Source organism: Corythoichthys intestinalis, chromosome 15, assembly GCF_030265065.1.
Source record: "Corythoichthys intestinalis isolate RoL2023-P3 chromosome 15, ASM3026506v1, whole genome shotgun sequence".
Taxonomy (NCBI): domain Eukaryota; kingdom Metazoa; phylum Chordata; class Actinopteri; order Syngnathiformes; family Syngnathidae; genus Corythoichthys; species Corythoichthys intestinalis.
Genome location: NC_080409.1, coordinates 28,837,468 through 28,858,950, shown reverse-complemented (window position 1 = coordinate 28,858,950; position 21,483 = coordinate 28,837,468). Strand labels below are relative to the sequence as shown.

Genomic DNA, 21,483 nt, shown 5'->3' with positions numbered 1-21,483 from the left:
CACCAAATTTTTAGAGAGAAAATAATGACATCTGAAATAAATGATTATAACAAAATATTTGAGAGAAAAAGCATGTTATTTTGCCTCATTCAAATCTTAATGGTATATCTGAACATTTTAATATGTAAACTAAAGTGCAATCACATTCGTAAATGAATGGCTTCTGGTTTTTGAAATGTAAATAAACCAATCCATTGTGATAAAACAACAAAATTGCAATAACTGCATTAACCATAAGGGGTCGCTTTGGCCTGTGGAGTTGAGCTCAGCATTCGCTTCAATGATATCTGGCGCCATCTAGCGTCGTGAATGGGTATAATGTCTGGACCCCGAATATAAGACGACCCCCTCTTTTTCAGTCTTATTTCAGTGCAAAAAAAAAAAAAAAAAAAAACAGTCTTATACTCAGGCCAATACGGTAATTGATTGGCTAAATCAGGGGTCCCCATCTGCCGGTCCGCGGACCAGTACCGGTCCGTGGCGCATTTGCTACCGGGCCGCACAGAAATAATAATTTAATAACGACTGCATTCTGGCTGAATTAACCCTGTGCCTCTGCTTAACACACTAATATCCCTGTCTACTCTAGATATAATACTACGGGATAGATTAGAATGTCGTCATAGAAATCCATTGATTGGACTGCTGCAGTACATCTTGTTTGTGTATATAATATATCTATGTGCGCTTGTCCTCGATAATAACGTATTGCTAGGCAGCGGGCGCAGCACATTTGTTCCCGGAAATAATTAGCCCCCACACGAGCGAAGATGACTGGAAAACAGACGTCTTTGGAGATATTTTTACGGCGAAAAGGGCACCTGACGAGCCTACAACCTCGAAGACCCACGAAATGCGAAGGAGTGGATTCGTGACCCGTTTGTGAGTAAACCGAGTGATTCGAGCATGTCTGTGCAACTGGAAGATCAACTTGTAGAGATCGCAGATATCGGCGACCTTATTAAACATACATTTGAGACAACAACTCTACCGAGGTTCTGGATTAAAGTTATTCTAGAATATCCTGACATCGCTACAAGAGCATTGAAAACCTTGCTACAATTTCCAACATCGTGTCTTTGTAAAGCGGGCTTCTTAATTAATGTTTAACGACGCGGCAAAGTCGTTAATGGTGAGAGCGGTGGGAAGTTGTTGTGTGCAGCTTACATGGCAGGATGTATCTGAGGAGAACTTTTCCACAAGTCCTTTCATGATCAAACGTAAGTTAATATTCCTTTCTTTCAAGAAAGTTTGTAGTGTTTACATTGGAATCGCTGCATTTGTGCATTTTACGGCTGTGTTTAACGCTACGCGCATGCGCAGAACCGCATCGTTGCAATTTTTGATGGGTTGCAAAATTTGTCAGATCACCGGTCCGTGAAAAAAAGACCCAAATAACACCGGTCCGTGGTGCAAAAAAGGTTGGGGACCCCTGGGCTAAATGACCAATGTAAAACAAATCTGAAGTGACTTGTACTAACTTTCATATGTATTGGTTCAGGCTGTGTTGTTTTCGTCAATAATGACGATAACGAAAATAATTGGAACAATTTTTTCATGGCGATGACGAGGTAAGAATGTGTTTTGGGAGACTAAAACATAACGAGAATGGATGCCAGTTGTCGTCTGACAAGACAAGAAAGATGAAAATTCGCCATTTTTGTCATTAGTTCACAGTGTGTGATATTTTCTTATTGTATGTGTAGTTAGCACGCATGTGCTTGTCTATCAATGTTCATTCGAAATAGTTGGAAACCTTTATTTTTGAAGTAAAGATTTTAAATTTTACAGACGAAAACATTTTTTGTACACGTCGACTAAAACTAGACGAAATTAGTCTTGGGTTTTCGTTAACACAAACTAGATGAAGAAAAACAGATTTTATGAAGACTAAAATATGACTAAAACTATTAAGTACAGTGGTACCTCAACATTCAAAGTTAATTCGTTCCAGGACCTTGTTTGTAAGTCGAAATGGTCGTATGTCGAGCAGGATTTTCCCATAAGAATACATTATACAGCGTGTCCATAAAGTCTCTTTACCATTTCAAAAGTTTATTAAAAATGCAATTGATTACATATTTTAATGAGATTTGTTCTATTGTATTCAGCGTTTATTGAAGTTTTTTTTTTTAAACCACTTTTAATACACTTCTACATGGGCACCATTAGTTACACGAAGCACATCAAGACGGTACTCGATTTCTTGCCATGTTCGCTGTAGCATAGTCTCATCAATTGTGGCAATGGCATCAGTAATACTTCGCTTGAGGTCAGTAATGTCCCTTATCTTTGTTCAATACACGATATCTTTAACATAGCCTCATAGAAAGAAGTCATTTCCAGACCGATGGATTGGAAGGGATGTGCTATCATTAAAACAGGAACATGAGGTGACCTGCGACAGTTTACTAACCATTGGAGTAAAGCATTTCCGTGTAATTTCCTAATTATCTATTTATTTATTATTATTATTATTTTTTTATTTATTATATTGTTATAATATATACACGTAATAGTAATTACAGTATAGTAAAGTTGTTTTCTATTGCACTAAAAATTGTTACTTCCCCTTTAAGTGTTAACAGTATTGGGCATTCAACCAAAAAAGGACTTTTTTGCAACTTTTGATTTTGTAATTGCCTTTTAAAAGCGGCCACCAGAGGTCACCATCCTGCCAGTTGCCGGACGGTTGGATGAGGACGAGTGATGACGTCACAGCGGTTGCCAGGTAGCATATGAAGACAAATGATGTGTGAAAATCGTGTTACGTCACAAACACGATTCAGAATTCGTCCGTTGAGGCAGAATAAAAGCATGTGCTGTTATGTCACATGGAAGGCGGTGGTCTTACATAAGAGCCCCTCTCTTTTCTCTCTCAGTGATTATGTTAAGCTGCAGTAAAGACGCTGAAAGCTTTAAAGCGTTGAGCGGTGTAGCTCAGTTGCCCCCCTTTACACACAAAATGCATTCAAATAAGGAAAGAACTAGAGTAACCCAATTTTTGGGTTGTTGCGTAACACTCCCTGTCTGGCGAAATGATCTGAAATATTCGCGTTTGATGAGAAAATCAATCTTGAAATATCAATTTTTATTTTAACATTGATTAAAGGTTCTCAACAAATAGGTGTGTGCAATTACGCAACCACTTTATCCCTTATTTTATCAGTAATGTCCCTTTTCAAAAGATTAGAGAGGTCACATTGCAGTTTTTTTAGATCGCCAATGCACTTTTTGAAGGGTGTATAGATTTTTGCACACTTCATATACAGGTAGTCCCTGGGTTACGACGTACCAGACTTGCATGATTTTGACCGCTATTTTGTCTCCGTTTTTTTTTTTTTTTTTTTTAAATAATGTTTAAAAATAAATACAATATAATTTTCTCCTTTGAAAATATATATTTTAAAGCAACACTAGGTAGCTTTTCAACCTTCATAAAATATTTACATAACATTCGTGATAATGTCGACTGACAACGACTTGAACGGCACCTCTTTTATATCTTGAGGGGTTCTGTAACGCTTTCACCGGCACTAATTTACGGCATACATCACTTGCCCCTTTCATTATGAAGACAGAATCGATGTGAACGCTTTGCAAAGATGGCAGAGCAACAAAAGAGACAAAAAGTTTTATCTGAGGAGGAAAAAAAATCCCAGCTTTCACTCGCTTGCGTGACGCCAACCCACCCTCCCCCATTTTATTTAGCCACAACTGGACTCATTACTTTTCATCCTTCACACTGCTTATGGAAACAGAAATGTTGTTTAATCCATCTGCAGGCGACCGGGAGACTTTTGATAGATTGATTTTACGACACTTTGCGAGTGTATTCTGGCCCTCATGGGAAAGGCAGTCTTCCTTAAGGCAAAACAGTACCGCTTTTGTGCAGCATCGCTAAAATCGACCAAAACTGAAAAATTAACAACTGTTTCTTCAAATTAAAACAAAAAAAACTTTAGTTTTTAAAAAATATATATATATATATTGTAGGGCTGTCAAACGCTTAAAATTTTTTATCGAGTTAATTACAGCTTAAAAATTAATCGCAATTCAAACCATCTATAAAATATGCCATATTTTTCTGTAAATTATATATATATTTTGTAAAATAAATTGTTGGAATGGAAAGATAAGACACAAGATGAATTTATACATTCAACATACGGTACATAAAGACTGTAGTGGGCATTTCACTCTACTGTAATTTAAATCTGTCTATGCTGTCCTCACTCCGAAGCGTCTACTTTTTCCAAAACTAGACAACTAGTGAACAACGCCTTAATAATCAGACTTCTTCCTTTTTCATCTGATTTATTAATAAAATGGCCTCAAACCATTGTCCTCTTTAGACCGTCGTAAAACTACAAAAAAAAAAAGTACACAAGCATTGCATTAGCAACAATGTTAGCTTAGCACGCTATACAGGTTCACTAAACATAAACAAAAAGCGTCTCATACAAAAAATATAACATTTCGCTTACTAACATAATATGTACATTCTGTACAACAACCATACTTACGGACAAATCTTGTCCAAGGATCATATAAGCACAACATTACAACGTAGGCGAGACGTCGTGCAGCCATATTGAACTGGCAAGAAAACAATAAACCATGTCGCAAAGCGACCACAAGAGTTCGCCGTTGGACAGCACAAAAAGCCTTGCTGTAAAACTTACCAAAAGGCAGAATACTGTCTGAGCGGGACATGTGCGTTAATTGCGTTAAATATTTTAACGTGATTAATTTAAAAAATTAATTACCGCGCGTTAACGCGATAACTTTGACAGCCCTAATATATTGTCATTTTAAAATCAGAATTCACTTTAATCAAGGCTATCTTTTCCCCCTTCTTCATTGGCCCTAATCATTCTTAAGGATTAAAAAAAAAAAAAAAAAAAAAAAAGTAGCCAATATTCCGACTTTATTGCCAATATTCCGACTTTATTCTCACTTTCTCTACTCTACTCTCTACTTTTTTTTTTTTTCTTCTTAAGCGGTCTAATCCTCTTCCTTATTCAAATACCATATACACTTGCGTATAGGTCGGTCCGGCAGATTCTATAGGTCGCACACCAAATTAGTGGTTAAAAAAGCAGGTATTTTCGGCTGACCCTCATACAGTGGGGCAAATAAGTATTTAGTCAACCACCAACTGTGCAAGTTCTCCTACCTGAAAAGATTAGAGAGGCCTGTAATTGTCAACATGGGTAAACCTCAACCATGAGAGACAGAATGTGGAAAAAAAAACAGAAAATCACATTGTTTGATTTTTAAATAATTTATTTCCAAATTAGAGTGGAAAATAAGTATTTGGTCACCTACAAACAAGCAAGATTTCTGGCTGTGAAAGAGTTCTAACTTCTTTTAACGAGGTCTAACGAGGCTCCACTTGTTACCTGTATTAGTGGCACCTGTTTTAACTCATTATCGGTATAAAAGACACCTGTCCAAAACCTCAGTCAGTCACACTCCAATCTCCACTATGGCCAAGACCAAAGAGCTGTCGAAGGACACCAGAGACAAAATTGTAGACCTGCACCAGGCTGGGAAGACTGAATCTGCAATAGGTAAAACGCTTGGTGTAAAGAAATCAACTGTGGAAGCAATTATTAGAAATAGGAAGACATACAAGACCACTGATAATCTGCCTCGATCCGGGGCTCCATGCAAGATCTCACTTCGTGGCGTCAAAATTATAATATGAATGGTGAGCAAAAATCCCAGAACCATACGGGGGACGTAGTGAATGACCTACATAGACCTGGGACTACAGTAACACAATGCGCCGCCAGGGACTCAAATCCTGCACTGCCAGACGTGTCCCCCTGCTGAAGCCAGTACACGTCCAGGCCAGTCTGCCAGAGAGCGTTTGGATGATCCAGAAGAGGACTGGGAGAGTGTGTTATGGTCAGATGAAACCAAAACAGAACTTTTTGGTAGAAACACAGGTTCTCGTGTTTGGAGGAGAAAGAATACCAAATTGCATCCGAAGAACACCATACCCACTGTGAAGCATAGGGGTGGAAACATCATGCTTTGGGGCTGCTTTTCTGCAAAGGGACCAGGACGACTGATCCGTGTAAAGGAAAGAATGAATGGGGCCATGTATCGAGAGACTTTGAGTGAAAATCTCCTTCCATCAGCAAGGGCATTGAAGATGACACGTGGCTGGGTCTTTCAGCATGACAATGATCCCAAACACACAGCCAGGGCAACAAAGGAGTGGCTTCGTAAGAAGCATTTCAACGTCCTGGAGTGGCCTAGCCAGTCTCCAGATCTCAACCCCATAGAGAATCTGTGGAGGGAGTTGAAAGTCCATGTTGTCCAACGACAGGCCCAAAACATCACTGCTCTAGAGGAGATCTGCTTGGAGGAATGGGTCAAGATACCAGTAACAGTGTTTGAAAAGCTTGTGAAGAGTTACAGAAAACATTTGGCCTCCGTTATTGCCAACAAAGAATACATAACAAAGTATTGAGATGAACTTTTGGTATTGACCAAATACTTATTTTCCACCATGATTTGCAAATAAATTCTTGAAAAATCAAACAATGTGATTTTGTTTTTTTTTCCACATTCTGTCTCTCACAGTTGAGGTTTACCCATGTTGACAATTACAGGCCTCGCTAATATTTTCAAGTGGGAGAACTTGCACAATTAGGGGTTGACTAAATATTTATTTGCCCCACTGTAACTGAAGTCATTATATATTGCATATAAGGTTGCTTAAAAGTTGGTGGGGATAATTTGAGCATCCTGAAAAGTTGCTAGTGTTATGTCCTTGCCGTCCCTATGCAAACCTACGCCCTTGCCCGAACCTGTTTCGCAGACTTCGACTGTTGGCGACGTAAGGTCTGTGTGAAAGCAAAACTGCTTTTAGCGACGTTTTCATTTTATTCTGAACGCAGCGTATCTTTACCGATCTGCGTCGGTGTGTGTCTGCTATCTGTTCTTTTTATGAGGTTTATCTTCCTTTCCATGGTAATTGCAATTCTTTTGGCCCAACCTAGCAGACCCAGCTTTCATTTGTGGGGTCATAATGTGAAAAAAGGAGGGCGAAAAACGCAAAGATACTCCCAGCATACAAACACAGACACGTTGACATGCAATTGCATGTCAAATGGGGTCATCGAAAATAATGTCCCACGAGACATAATTGTCCCCTGTGCCACAAGTTTAACACACCTGTAGTATATGAATGTAATTCAAATATTTAAGGTGGAAAAAAATCCTGACTCATGCATGAAAGGGTTACTGTTGGCAAAAAAAAATTTTTTAATGTCATCTTTTTGAAGGGAAAAAAAAAAAGGCAAACACAGCTGCGCTAACCCCCCCCGACCCCCCACACGTACACTCTCTCTTTGCGTGTTTCTTTTGTTTTTTCTGAAACATCTCCTCACTCAACTTTGACCTGGACTCCTTCTTGCCATCACTCCCCCAAAAATTGGTGATTCAAGAGAAGCTAACGACTCAATTTGGGGGGGAGAATAGTACTGGCGAGGATGTCTACTCTTCCTTCTGCTCAGCTTAATACTCCATAATGACATCAACTGGATGAGTGCGACTTAGCACTTAGCGTGAAGCACTTCATTGAAACAATACCAGCGTATAGTAGGAAGTATGTCATGTTAAAGATATTTGTATTCACGACAAATTTTGTCCAAGTCCGAAATGGATTTGCCATCAATGGGAGCCAATAGGTTGACACGCTTTTTTTTTTTTTTTTTTAAATTAAAAAGACTGAAAAAAAAAAAAAAAAAGATGCGTCTCACTTAAGTGGATTTTTTTTTTTTTTAATTGTCATCATAAAAAGTTATCGTGCTGTGCTGGTCTGTATACTTGTAGTTCTAGGCTAAGCCCTCACTTTTCTCATTATTACTGATGCCCTACGAGGAGAGATCTTACATGGAGCCCCAGTCCGAGGTAGATTGTCAGTCATGTTTAGCCTTTTCAATTTTCTAACAATTGCTGGAACTGTTAAATTATTCTCACCAATCTGATTTCCAATTGTCACATAGCCTTTCCCAGCTTTGTGGAGCTCAACAATTTTTTTTCCTGGTGTCTTTCGAAAACTCTGATTTTGCCCATGTTAGCAGTTGGATTATGACTGACTGTGGAGTGCACAGGTGACAATACTGAGCTCAAACGGGTGGTGGGTGGTTACTCATGGTGTTAAGGTAGACTTTTTTTTTTTAAAGAGTAGACTGACAACTCTTTGAGTGTCATAAATATTGCTGATTCTCAGGGGTACAAATACCCCAGTAAATTACAAATATATATTTTTCTAAATCATACAATGTGATTTCTAGATTTTTTTTTTCTTTTCAAGATTATATCTCTATGAGTGGAAATGCATCTATGATTGACATTTTGGACTTCTACCTATTGGGTGAACTTGCAAAATCACAAGGGGTGCAAATACTTCTGCTCCTCAATGTATATACTCGTCCCTCTCAAAAAAGTAGCATATTGTGATAAAGTTCATTATTTTCTGAAATGTACTGATAAACATTAGACTTTCATATATTTTAGATTCATTAAACACAACTGAAGTAGTTCAAGTCTTTTATTGTTTCAATATTGAGGATTTTGGCAAAAAAGTCAAGAAAAAACAAAAATCCCCATCTCAAAACATTAGCATATCATGAAAAGGTACTCTAAAGAAGCTACTAACCTAATCATCTGAATCAACGAATTAACTCAAAACCCCTGCGAAAGATTCCCGAGGCTTTTAAAACCTCCCAGACTGATTCATTACTCAAAACCGCAATCATGGGCAAGACTGCCGACCTGACTGCTGTCCAGAAGTTCATCCTTGACACCCTCAAGCAATAGGCTAAGACACAGAAAGAAATTTGTGAGCGAATAGGCTGTTCCCAGAGTGCTGTATCATGGCACCTCAGTGGAAAGTCTGTGGGAAGGAAAAAGTGTGGCAGGAAACGCTGCACAACCAGAAGAGGTGACCGCATCCTAAGAAAGATGGTGGAGAAGGGCCGATTCCAGACCTTGGGGGACCTACAGAAACAGTGGACTGAGTCTGGAGTAGAAACATCCAGATCCATCGTGCACAGGCGTGTGTTGGAAATGGTCTACAGGTGCCGCATTCCCCAGGTCAAGCCACTTTTGAACCTGAAATAGCGGCAGAAGCGCCTGACTTGGGCTATAGAGAAGCAGCACTGGACCTGTTGCACAGTGGTCCAAAGTACTTTTTTCAGATGAAAGCAAATTTTGCATGTCATTCGGAAATCAAGGTGCCCGAGTTTGGAGGAAGACTGGGGAAAAGGAAATGCCAAAAGGCCTGATGTCCAAGTGTCAAGTGCCCACAGTCAGTGATGGTCTGGGGTGCCATGTCAGTTGCTGGTGTTGGTCTACTGTGTTTTATCAAGAGCAGGGTCAATGCAGCTAGCTAACAGGAGATTTTGGAGCAGTTCATGCTTCCATCTGCTGAAAAGCTTTATGGAGATGAAGATTTAATTTTTCAGTACAACCTGGCACCTGCTCACAGTGCCAAAACCACTAGTAAATGGTTTACTGACCATTGCATGACTGTGCTCAATTGGCCTGCCAACTCTCCTGACCTGAACCCCATAGAGAATCTGAGGGATATTGTGAAGAGGAAGTTGAGAAACAGTAGACCCAACACTGTGGATGAGCTTAAGGCCGCTATCGAAGCATCCTGGGCCTCCATTCCACCTCAGCAGTGCCACATGCCACAGCGCATTAGAGCAGTCATTTCTGCAAAAGGATTCCCAACCAAGTATTGAGTGCATAGCTGATATAATTAATTGAAGGTTGACTTTTTTTTTGTACTAAAAAACACTTTTTTTGTATTGGTCAGATGAAATATGCTAATTTTTTGATAGGGATTTTTGCTTTTTCATGACTTTTTTGGCAAAATCATCAATATTAAAGCAATAAAAGGCTTGAACTACTTCAGTTGTCCGTAATGAATCTAAAATATATGCAAGTCTAATGTTTGTCAGTACATTACAGAAAATAATGAACTTTATCACAATATGCTTTTTTTTTTAGAAGTATATATACACAAGTGTTGGACAAAATAATGGAAACGCCTTAAAAAATCAAGAAAAACTAATTATGGTGTAGGTCCACCTTTTATGGCAATTACAGGCTCAATTCTCCAAAGTATTGATTCATACAACTTGTGAATTGTTTCCAAAGGAATTTTAAGCCATTCTTCAATTAAAATACCATCTAACTCTTTTAGAGAAGATGGCGGTGGAAATCAACGTCTTAATTAAATCTCTAAAACTGACCATAAATGCTCAATAATGTTGAGATCTGGGGACTGTGCCGTCCCATACGAGATGCTCATCTTCATTAGATTATTATTATGCCAAAATGTTAGGTGTTTCCATTATTTTGTCCAACCCCTACAGTGGGGAGAACAAGTATTTGATACACTGCCGATTTTGTTGGTTTTCCTACTTGCAAGCCATGAAGAGGTCTGTAATTTGTATAATAAGTTCTCTTCAACTGTGAGGGACGGAATCTAATAAAAAAAAAACAGAAAATCACGGTGTATGATTTTTAAATAATAAATTTGCATTTAATTGCATGAAATAAGTATTTGATACATCACAAAAATCTAACTTAATATCTGGTACAGAAACCTTTGTTTGCTATTACAGATACCAAACGTTTCCTGTAGTCCTTGACAAGGTGTGCACACACTGCAGTAGGGATTTTGGCCCACTCCTCCATGCAGATCTTCTCCAGAGCCTTCAGGTTTCGGGGCTGCTGCCGGGCAACACGGACTTTCAGCTCCCTCCATAGATTTTCTATCGGGTTCAGATCTGGTGACTGGCTAGGCCACTCCAGGACCTTAAGATGCTTCTTACGGAGCCACTCTTTAGTTGCCTTGGCTGTGTGCTTTGGGTCGTTGTCATGCTGGAAGACCCAGCCACGACCAGTCTTCAGGGCTCTCACTGAAGGAAGGACGTTGTCAGCCAAGATTTGGCGATACATAGCCCCATCCATCCTCCTCTCAATACGGTGCAGTCGTCCTGTACCCTTGGCAGAGAAGCAGCCCCAAAAAATGATGTTTCCTCCTCCATGTTTCACGGTTGGGATGGTGTTCTTGGGGTTGTACTGATCCTTCTTTTTCCTCAAACACGATGAGCCGAGTTTAGTCCAAAAAGTTCAATTTTGGTCTCATCCAACCACATGACCTTCTCCCATTGCTCCTCTGGATCATCCAGATGGTCAGTGGCAAACTTCAGACGTGTCTGGACATGCACTGGCTTCAGCAGCGGGACATTGCGTGCGCTGTAGGATTTTAATCCACGACGGCGTAATGTGTTTTCGATGGTTTTCTTTGAGACTGTGGTTCCAGCTCTCTTCAGGTCATTGACCAGGACCTGCCGCTGATCCCTCACCTTCCTCATCATCAGTGATGTCCCACGAGGTGAGATCTTGCATGGAGCCCCAGAACGAGGTAGATTGACCGTCAACTTGAACTTCTTCCATTTTCTAATAATCGCTCCAACAGTTGTTACCTTCTCACCAAGCTGCTTGCTTATTTTCCTGTAGCCCATCCCAGCCTTGTGCAGGTCTATTATTTTATCCCTGATGTCATTACACAGCTCTTTGGTCTTGGCCATTGTGGAGAGGTTGGAGTTTGTTTGTTTGAGCATGTGAACAGGTGTCTTTTATACAGGTAACAAGTTCAAACAGGTGCTGTTACTTCCGGTAATGAGTGGAGAACAGGAGGGGTTCTTAAAAAACAACTAAGAGCCGAAATATTAACTAGTTGGTAATGTATCATATACTTATTTCATGCAGTTAAAGAGCATATGACACGAGAAAAAAAGTCTTAAATGGCATTATTATGTGAATTAGAATCATATTTTGAGACGATTCGACTATATCCAACAATTTAGAAAAGCACAGATGACGAGAAATTAGTTTTTTAATCTGCCGGTTAGCCACGCCTACCATTATAGGGCTTTAGCGTCCCCAACAGGTGGATGACGTCAGCGGTAGACTGGGCTCATCGGTTTTACTATTCAGCCCATTGAGGGGGAATTATTCAGAACTTTTTTTTATTTTTATTATATTTTTTTTACTTAATTTTATCCAAGTATTTTTCCCAATAGCTATATAAATGGCTTGAGAAGGACCAGTCAGCCCGTCGAGGGGGAACTATTCACAACGAGGAAAACGCGACGAAGAGAGCGGCAAAATGTCATTGTTTCTGTCTCTTTACTTCAATATTTTTACAGGATATTCTTTTTATCCAAGTATTTTCCCCAATTGCTAAATAAATTGCATGTTCATGACAAATAACAGTCTTGTGCTGAATGGAATATGAAATAATAAAAATGCATTTATTCAGGACGACATGGCAAAATTACTCCATAATGGTCAAAAATGTCGACTTCACCTTTACTGTCGCACCTCCCGAACGATATTTTATGACACCTAAATCGGACATATGTCATTTCCCTTCCCCGGCTTCGGAAAATGTAAACAAACCAGAAGCCGTGACAGCTAGCCGACATGCTAACCCGAACCGAGTGATGTTTCAAAGTCTTCGAAGTGGAAAATCACACATAACTATCCTGGATTATTTGACATGACGACCCGGTTGTCGATTATTTTAGTGGATAGGCAAACCGCCCGGCGGAGAGCAATTTACAGTTCGTTCCCCGGAGGAGGGTGGCTGGATTTGTTGTGCAGCTAACGTGCTGCTGCTAATTAGCATTAGGAGAGCTTTTTACATGCCTATCAATGATCAAACGTAAGTAGTACTTCATTTAAAGGAAGTTTGTAGTGTTTACTTTGTAATCGCTGTATTCGTATTTGACATAATACAAAACAAGATGTTTACTCACTTCCTCATAAGTCCAATGGTCCCACAGTAAATATCCACGGTGAATGGGAACCTTTTGAAACTCCAAAAAGGTGCATACGCCTGTCCCTCATACAGAATGATTTTTCTGCAGCCGTTTGGCTGGCGTGATGCGAAAAATAAACGTATTAATCCGCAAAATCAGCTGAATCCTTCGTCCTCATACACAACAGTACACTGTAGTGTGAAGAGGACGTCTTCTACCGTACACGTCACAGCGCCCTGCTCCTCAATGCAAGACTGAAGCCGGAAGTCACTCATTTCCATGGCGCGGGATTCAAAAAACTAAATAAAAATAGCGATTGCTTCCACACACATCCAAGCGGCCCATATCATTCAGGGGCATAAAATACCGCGTGTATTATGAAATAAACATGCTTTTTCGTGTCACAGGCACTTTAAATACAAATGTATTATTTAAAAAATATACAACTTGATTTTCTGGATTTTTGTATTAGATTCCGTCCCTCAAAGTTGAAGAGAACTTATGATACAAATTACAGACCTCTACATGGCTTGCAAGTGGGAAAACCAGCAAAATCGGCAGTGTATCAAATACTTGTTCTCCCCACTGTATATGTATAAGCATATGCATATGCTTAGATGACTGGAAACTGTTCATCACTCCACTTTGTTCTTCCTACCTCAAGCTGTCCAATACTTTTGCCTATCAAATGCTCAAGGGAGCTTGTCCCTGGGGAGTTCTTGACGCATTTTTATTTTTTTTACAGCACAAGTCAGCAACAATAGTGAAGTAGAATAGAAAGTAGATTTCTAAAAGTTCACCTTATGTAACTAAATCTTTTAGAAATCTACTCTCTACTGTAAAACAAGGTGTGTCCTTTGGTAATAAGAGGAGGAAATGTTGAAGTTGAACTTTAGGCTTCACAAAAATGACAGGCGGCAGATAAAGACCAGTGCAGACGTGACTGGCAACACGCACGGGTTCTGGACACTTCCCTAACATCATATTGCAAGCCTTTCCATGCTCACATGAGAAAAATACTGCCCCCCCCCAAACATTTTTTCCCCCTAAGATAATATTTTTAAAGGTGAAAATATATTTTGAAAATTATGATTCAATGTTATAATCCCGCCTCCAAAGTACAATTTTTAAAAGAATGAAAGAAAAAAAAGGGGGGGTCCGGTTTATTTTTTGGCCACTTTATTTCTGCAAATGTGTTTTTTCTCCAATACCTTTTAAAAAGAAAAAAAAGGAGGGGGGGGCACTATTCTGCATTTTTTGTGGTTTATGAAGTCGGTTCTGCTCCCCATTAACAGCGATAAGAATCAGTGTATCTTAAAAAAAAAATCCAGATGTGTAAATTAGATAACATTTATATATTATATATATATGTTTTTATATGTGGCGGAAAACACAGCCAAAACAACTTGTGTTTGATAGAACAATATGTCTATATGCTGCCATAGCAGATTCATGGTGCATTAAGCACCCCAATTATTTTTAATTTGTCCGTTTACCCTGAAAGCCCCCGTTTACAGACGTCGCACACCCGCTTTTGTTTCAACCCAGCCATAAAAAGGTAAGTAATTATATTTATTATTCAAAATGTCTGTCGTTTTTAGCTTAGAATCATTAATTGATTTCTCATATTTCATTTTTTTTTTTTAAATCGACTTTAAAAAATGATTCATTCACATATTTTAAACTTTTTATAATGCCTGCAATATAAAGCAATTGTCAGAAAATCACAAAATTTGAAAGGTCTTAATGAAACTTTTTTTTCAAATTTGTAAAAAGAAAAAGTCAAAATGAACATGTGTAATAATCGCTCTAATATCTATAACCCTTGCTAAATCCTGTGTCTTTTTCTCATGGAACCTGCAGATCATGTGTTGACTTGCATCCATCTTTTTTTTTTTCCAAAAAGAAATGTCAAAATTCTGAATTAGTCTCAAAATCATGAAATTTTAGGTGTATTAAATGTGATACATTTGGCAATAAAGGGTTAAAATTATGTCACAATGAAAAAAATGGCGTCTTTAAAAAAGTCACGGATATCTACTTCATAACTGTCGCTTAATTGTATTTTTTTGTTACTGTCGCATTTTCTCCGATTTGTTAGATCAGGGGTCCCCAAACTTTTTCCTGTGAGGGCCGCATAACTTTTCCCTTCTCTGATGAGGGGCCGGGGTCAGTTTGTAACAGAAAAAGTGTGACGATTGCAGGAGTGCCTAAATGTAAAAATGTTTTGTTTTTCAGAAAGCCACAATCAAATAACCCTTTCTGGATTCTTCACGGAACAAAAGTTAATAAAATAAAAATAATAATATAATATAATATAATATAATATAATATAACATAATATAATATAATATAATAATAATTAACAATAATAACACTATTAATTAAATAGATAATAACCAAATAACCCTCTCTTAGTTCTTCTTAGGCAGAGGGTTCACTTACTTATTTTTCCCCCTTCTGTCATTGTTTGCATGCTATCCTTATTAAAATATGAAAACCTATAAATGTTTGGGTGGTTTTAGTTAAAGCAGACACTGTATTTTCATCTGTGTGATTTTGACAAAGATCAGATCACATTTGATGGTGATTTCATGCAGAAATGTGAGAACTTTTAAAAGGTTCAGATACTTTTTCATACCACTGTACATGGAAAACTGGTCTCTAGTTCCAGAATTTTCAGTTTACAAAACTACTTCCAGAAATAATGAATTTTGTAAGTAGTTGTACCAATGTATGTATATAAATGACAACAACAGTGAAAGACTGCCAGCCCTCCTAGTCAAAATAGAATTTTAAAAAAACTGAACGCTGGTGTGTTGTTGAAGCATAGCATCTGTTTGTCGCGCTAAGGTGTGTGACACCGTGACTGCAGGTCAGGATGTTTGTCGGCTTCCCCGAGACAAGCCGCTTAACGCGGCAGGATCAGCGGATCCAGTCTCCTATTTCCAGGCACTGTCCAGAAGGATTACAAGATGATGATGTACTTTTCACTTATGCATATTGGCAATATGGTTACAGCTCTCAACATAGCATTTGATTCCAGTTATGCCTAAGTATGTCTCGACAATTTATTGCATTTTTCCCCACTTTGTATCAATATATAGTTTATCAGTTTTAGTGACAATGCACATTTTGGGGCATTACAATTTCATTTGAAGATGCATTGCTTAAAATTTGAAAAACCCTTATATTGAACTCTTTTATTTGCTGTTTAATTTGAAGTATGACTCAATGTGGTTTTCCCCAAGTACATTTTTCACCCTGTTAGTTGTTTTAGTGACCCTTTGCTTACATTTTGGGGTATTATAGTATCATTTGCGGGCATATTGCTCATTTAGTGATGGGCCTTGAAAGCACTTATTGCACCCTTTCGTGTGAAGTATTACTGCAAGCACATTAACATCCTGTTATTTGTATATTTGGGTGACCTTTACACAATTTTGGGGATATTACATAGTTATTTGAGGGAGTTTCAGTCAAATACTGGCAGATGTAGACAGCCCTCATTTTGCTGTTTGTGATAGGACTTGGAGTGGTTATCTCCAAGTAAATTTTTCACCCTGTTACTAGTCGGTTTTGGTCATGATGGCGCACATTTCGGGGGCAGTAAATCATTATTTGATGGCAGTATCAATCAAATAGTCCTGATTCATATTGCTCTCATTTTGCCGTTTAATTTAAGACGTGACTCATATTTCTTCACCCGGTTCTAGTCAGTTTTGGTGACCTAGACTCTCATATTGAAGTATTAAAATGTATTTTGAGGAAGTATCGGTTGAATGGTGACAGATTTTAGGTTGACTTGATGTGGTTTTCTCAACGTACTTTTTTCACCCTGTTGGTAGACCATTTTGATGACCTCAAAGGCATTTTGGGACTTTTCTTTGTCATTTAAGTTTGTTTTTTTTGTCTAATAGTGGCAGATTGTGAACATTTTGCAATTTTATTTTGAGGTATGACTTGATGTGATTGGCTCAAATGATATTATTGACCTTGTTATTGGTCAAATTTGACCTTGCCTGATCTTAAGTCAAAGTCAGGTTAAATTTATTCAGACCCCTAAATCAAAAGAAAATCCCAAAGTGTTGGGAAATGTCTAGTGCTGCAACGATTAATCGATTAACTCGAGTAATTTGATTAGAAAAAAGCTTCGAATCAAAATTTGCTGCTTCGAGTATTCGTTTAATTAGAGTGGTGTTTTAAAGGTTTGTTTTGAAACTGTTTGTATTTAGTTTTATGGATTTAGGTGGATACACTGCCCTCTAGTGGCAACAGCGAATATGCCATAACCCATGTAACATAGCTGAATCCAGCTGCTGCTCCCTGTTAAGACCAACATAAGGTTGTAAGTTTTTGTTTGAACTAGTATTTTTTTAATCCAATTGTAATTTAGTTTAAAGTAGGGTTGTTCCGATCATGTTTTTTTGCTCCCGATCCGATCCCGATCGTTTTAGTTTGAGTATCTGCCGATCCTGATATTTCCCGATCCTATTGCTTTTCTTTTTTTTTTTTCAATTCCAATCATTCCCGATAATTTTTCCCGATCATATACATTTTGGCAATGCATTAAGAAAAAATGAATAAAACTCAGACGAATATATACATTCAACATACAGTACATAAGTACTGTATTTGTTTGTTATGACAATAAATCCTCAAGATGGCATTTACATTATTAACATTCTTTCTGTGAGAGGGATCCACGGATAGAAAGACTTGTAATTCTTAAAGGATAAATGTGACTTTGTATATTGTGACTAAATATTGCCATCTAGTGTATTTGTTGAGCTTTCAGTAAATGATACTGCAGCCATTTAACTGTTCTGCCCAAATGCATGATGGGAAGTGCAACCATGACTGTGCGTAGTAATTGATATATCTTCTCTACGTTGGGAAATAACACAGGGTATTAAGAAAAAGATCAATTGCTACCTTTCTTCCCCACATTGCTTCCCGCGATATTTCTAATCGTAGGGAAAGGGATTGTAAGGCTTTAGCCAATTAAAAAAAGGCTCCAAAGGCTGCAAAAATTCACTGTACTCATTTTACGCTGCCTTTTAGCTCTATATATAGGTAAAACGGCGCCATTACAGATTGAACGCGACAATGCGTGAGTGGGTCGTGCAGCGCATGCGTTAATTGCGTTAAATATTTTAACGTGATAATTTTTTTTTTTTTAATTAATTACCGCCGTTAACGGCATAAATTTGATAACCCTACCTTAAGCCTAAACTAAAGACTCTGGATGAGTGTAACATATTATGTCTGTAACGTTAAATACAATTAGAAAACGATTTAATTAAAAAATATATATATATTAAAAAAAGGAATGTCCGATATTTTTTTGCCGATCCCGATACTTTGAAAATGACGTGATCGGACCCGATCGATCGGGACGTCTCTAATTTAAAGGTATATTTAGTTGTTTTTTGTGGTAATATGAGTTTGTTAAGAGCAATATAAAAATTGTTAGCATTTTATAGCATTTAAGCTAGCAGACTTTTGCTGTGCAAGTTAGCCAATTGTTCTTTTGTTGTACTTAGATCATTTATTTTTCTTATACCATTTGAGGCTTTAACGCAGGTATTTTATTTATAAATGAAAGTGCAGTTCTGCATAGTTTGAAGAATTTTCTATATCTCCTAAAAGATATTCAACGCATTAAATGTTCCTTATACGATTACTCCATTATTCGAACTAACCAGTTGATAGATTGACTACTATAATAATCGATAGCTGCAGAAATGTCTATTGTCACCCAAACGATCCAGACGAGTGGCTAGGGGCGTTTTAAGTGTCCCCCAAAGTACAAAATATGCACACCAAAAAAAAAAAAAATCCCATTTTGTGTTTGACATTGATAAGGCCTTGACTTTTGGCTAACGTTTTGAAGCCTTGGCCTTTAAAAAAATTGAAGTAAAACAATTAAAAAAACAAAAATCCATACAGAAAATATCAGGTGATTTTATGTCATGTTGTGACTTAAATTTGGGGAGATTCTAATACCTAAAACAGAAACCAGGAAGTAAGCTGCACCCAATCAGGAAGTAGCCCCTTCCCACTATGAGTTTTCCTTTTCCACTTACTCACATCGTCTCGTTCCCAAAATAAAAATAAAATAAAAAAACATTCAGAGTTGCACGTTTGTGTCTGCTTTCCAAACACGGCACACATTCTTTATTTAACCTGCAGTAGTGAGTAAGCCGAGGATTAGTCTCGAAGTCTCTCGTAGCGTCCCGGTCGCAAAAAGGTTGCGCTAAGACAGCCGCCTTGACCGGCGCGGTCGCTTTGTGCTTCCTACTGATGGGCCGTTAGTGGTGTTTGCCTTCCTTTTTTGGGGAACGACGGCAGTCACTCGTAAACGCTTAGTTGTTGTGATGATTATGGTACCATCGAGGGCAATAGACGAACCTGAGTTGCTTTAACAATGAGCATACAGTAACTGCCATATTAGCACTTACAACACTGAAACTAAGGAAACACATCAACAACCTTCTGGCTGTTCTTACGGCTTTAAAATCATATCATAAATTTACTCACTAGCTGCCAGTAAAGTAGGGTAAAAATATCCAGATTTTTCCACGTTAACAAAAATTAAATCATCAGAGAAAAAACGCAACAGGATCATTATAAATATACGTTAACAGGTTCACTGACAACAAAATCTCGCCTTGACAATTAAAATGCTTTTGACAAATACAAAAATGTACGTCAGGTTTGATGACTGATAAAGTTTTTAACGTTAACAGAATCTTCAGTTTGAAATCAAGTGATTCATGTGAATTTAAAAAATTCTCCTGTGTTCATCAAAAACTACATTAGTTTAAACAGTTTGAACAAAAACGAAGTAATGGCATCCTTTCGGATGTTTAGCTAAAATACATACTGGATGTTAGTTAGCAATTTTACAAAAGCACAGACATCAGGTTCGACTATGACCAAATCGTGAACGTCACGTGATGGCTTGCAGACTATTATTTTTTTAATTTATGAAAAATTGCCCATGCTTGTTTTTGCTTTGATGTATAAAAATAACAAAAATGTGACTAGTAACATTTGCTTCATCAAGCAACAAAATACAACAACAACAAAAAATAATGTCACGAGTAATAAAATTTGATTATGATCTGGGTTTGGTTGCAAAAGTGAGGTACCCGGTGTGAGCTGGCATTTCGCGGGGCAGCGTGGTGGTCTTCAACGTGGCAGCGGCCTGATGGGAGGCCGAAGGGGGCGGAGCCTCGGGGTTGGACACGTCAGGTCCGAAGTCGGGCAGCGGTAGCGAGACGGTACGAACGTCGTGAACCCTCAGCACCACCTCCAAAGTGTTAAGCTCCTCGAACCCGTGGCGAGTCAGAGCTTCGCACGTCCGCTGCACTTGCTCCACACATGGCGAGAAGGACCCGACGCGACCTCCTGGAGGGAAGACAAACACCCGTCAGCTCAACATACGCATCGGAAATACAGCACCTTTGACAGATTTTCAATCAGGGATGCTATTAAGCAGGGGTGCCCAAGTCCGGTCCTCGAGAGCCCCTATCCAGCTTGTTTTCCATGTCTCCCTCCTTGAACACACCTGAATCAAATGATCAGCTCATCAGCAAGCTCTGCAGGAGCCTGATAATGATCCTGATTATTTGAGTCAGGTGTGTCGAAGAAGGGAGAAATGGGAAAACAAGCTGGATAGGGGCTCTCAAGGACTGGACTTGAGCACCCCTACTATAAAGGATCTGGCTTGTTATATACTGTTATGTTTCTGTGGGCTTAACATTTTAGCATTTTTCTCTTTTTAGAGTTTCAATAAATAAATGTAAAAACTATTTAAACATACGGTAATAGGTAAAGATGCCAATAATTATTGGCCGATAATGGCAATTATGACGTCACACAGATAATCCAGATTTTAAAAAATTCAACCGATAATGCAATAATAATATACTTGATTTATCCTCCAAATGTGCACAATTGAAGCACTTTTGTCCAATTCTGTACCGCCGCCTGCTCAACCCCTCCTCCATCTAAAGCCCCTGTTGCATGAGTGACGGGTTACACGAGATGGTTGAAGCAGTTGGATATCATCATCTGTCACCAGCGTGGGTTGATTTTTCGGTGAGTGAAACAAACGAGGCTCTCGCCATCTGCAAAACATGCACTGCAGAAGTTCCACGAGGCGCTAAAAAAGTGTCCTCATTCTGACACCACTAACGTGAACAGCCCTTTAAAGCTGTATCACAAAGATTTGTGGAACTAATATGAGGCTGCCGCTAGCGCAAAGGCTAAAGCTAATGTAAACAAACATAAACTGAGCTAAGCTACAGGGCTTGTGTCAATCAGAGACGCTTTTGACGGCTCATTCTCGGGCAGCGCCGCTGCCACTCATCTCCGGTTCAACTCATTAAGCACCACAACCAGACTGAGGCCTGGCTCGGAGGCTCATTTGCAGCCGGACGGACTTAAGAGCACAGGCGGGAGGAGATGCCAGGCTCGGCCGGACGAGAGACATTTTGACCAAGTTGACCCAAAGAGCCAAAGCCCCGGATGAAAAAATAATGCAGTTTATACATTTTATACGACTGCCATTCTTCATGAAAACATGCCAATTACATCAGTTCCA

The 21,483-nt window shown here is 38.7% G+C and overlaps 1 protein-coding gene across 2 annotated transcripts in view; it reads right to left on the bottom strand.

Moving 5' to 3' along the window:
* Nucleotides 1-9,964: 9,964 nt before the first annotated feature.
* trmt61a (tRNA methyltransferase 61A) overlaps nt 9,965-21,483 on the bottom strand; it is a 30,613-nt gene continuing 19,094 nt past the window's right edge. For both annotated transcript variants that reach the window (XM_057859922.1, XM_057859923.1), the window contains exon 4: nt 9,965-20,285. In XM_057859922.1, the coding sequence (XP_057715905.1) occupies nt 19,993-20,285 (293 nt within the window). In that variant the 3' untranslated portion in view covers nt 9,965-19,992. The remainder of the gene's footprint in view (nt 20,286-21,483) is intronic.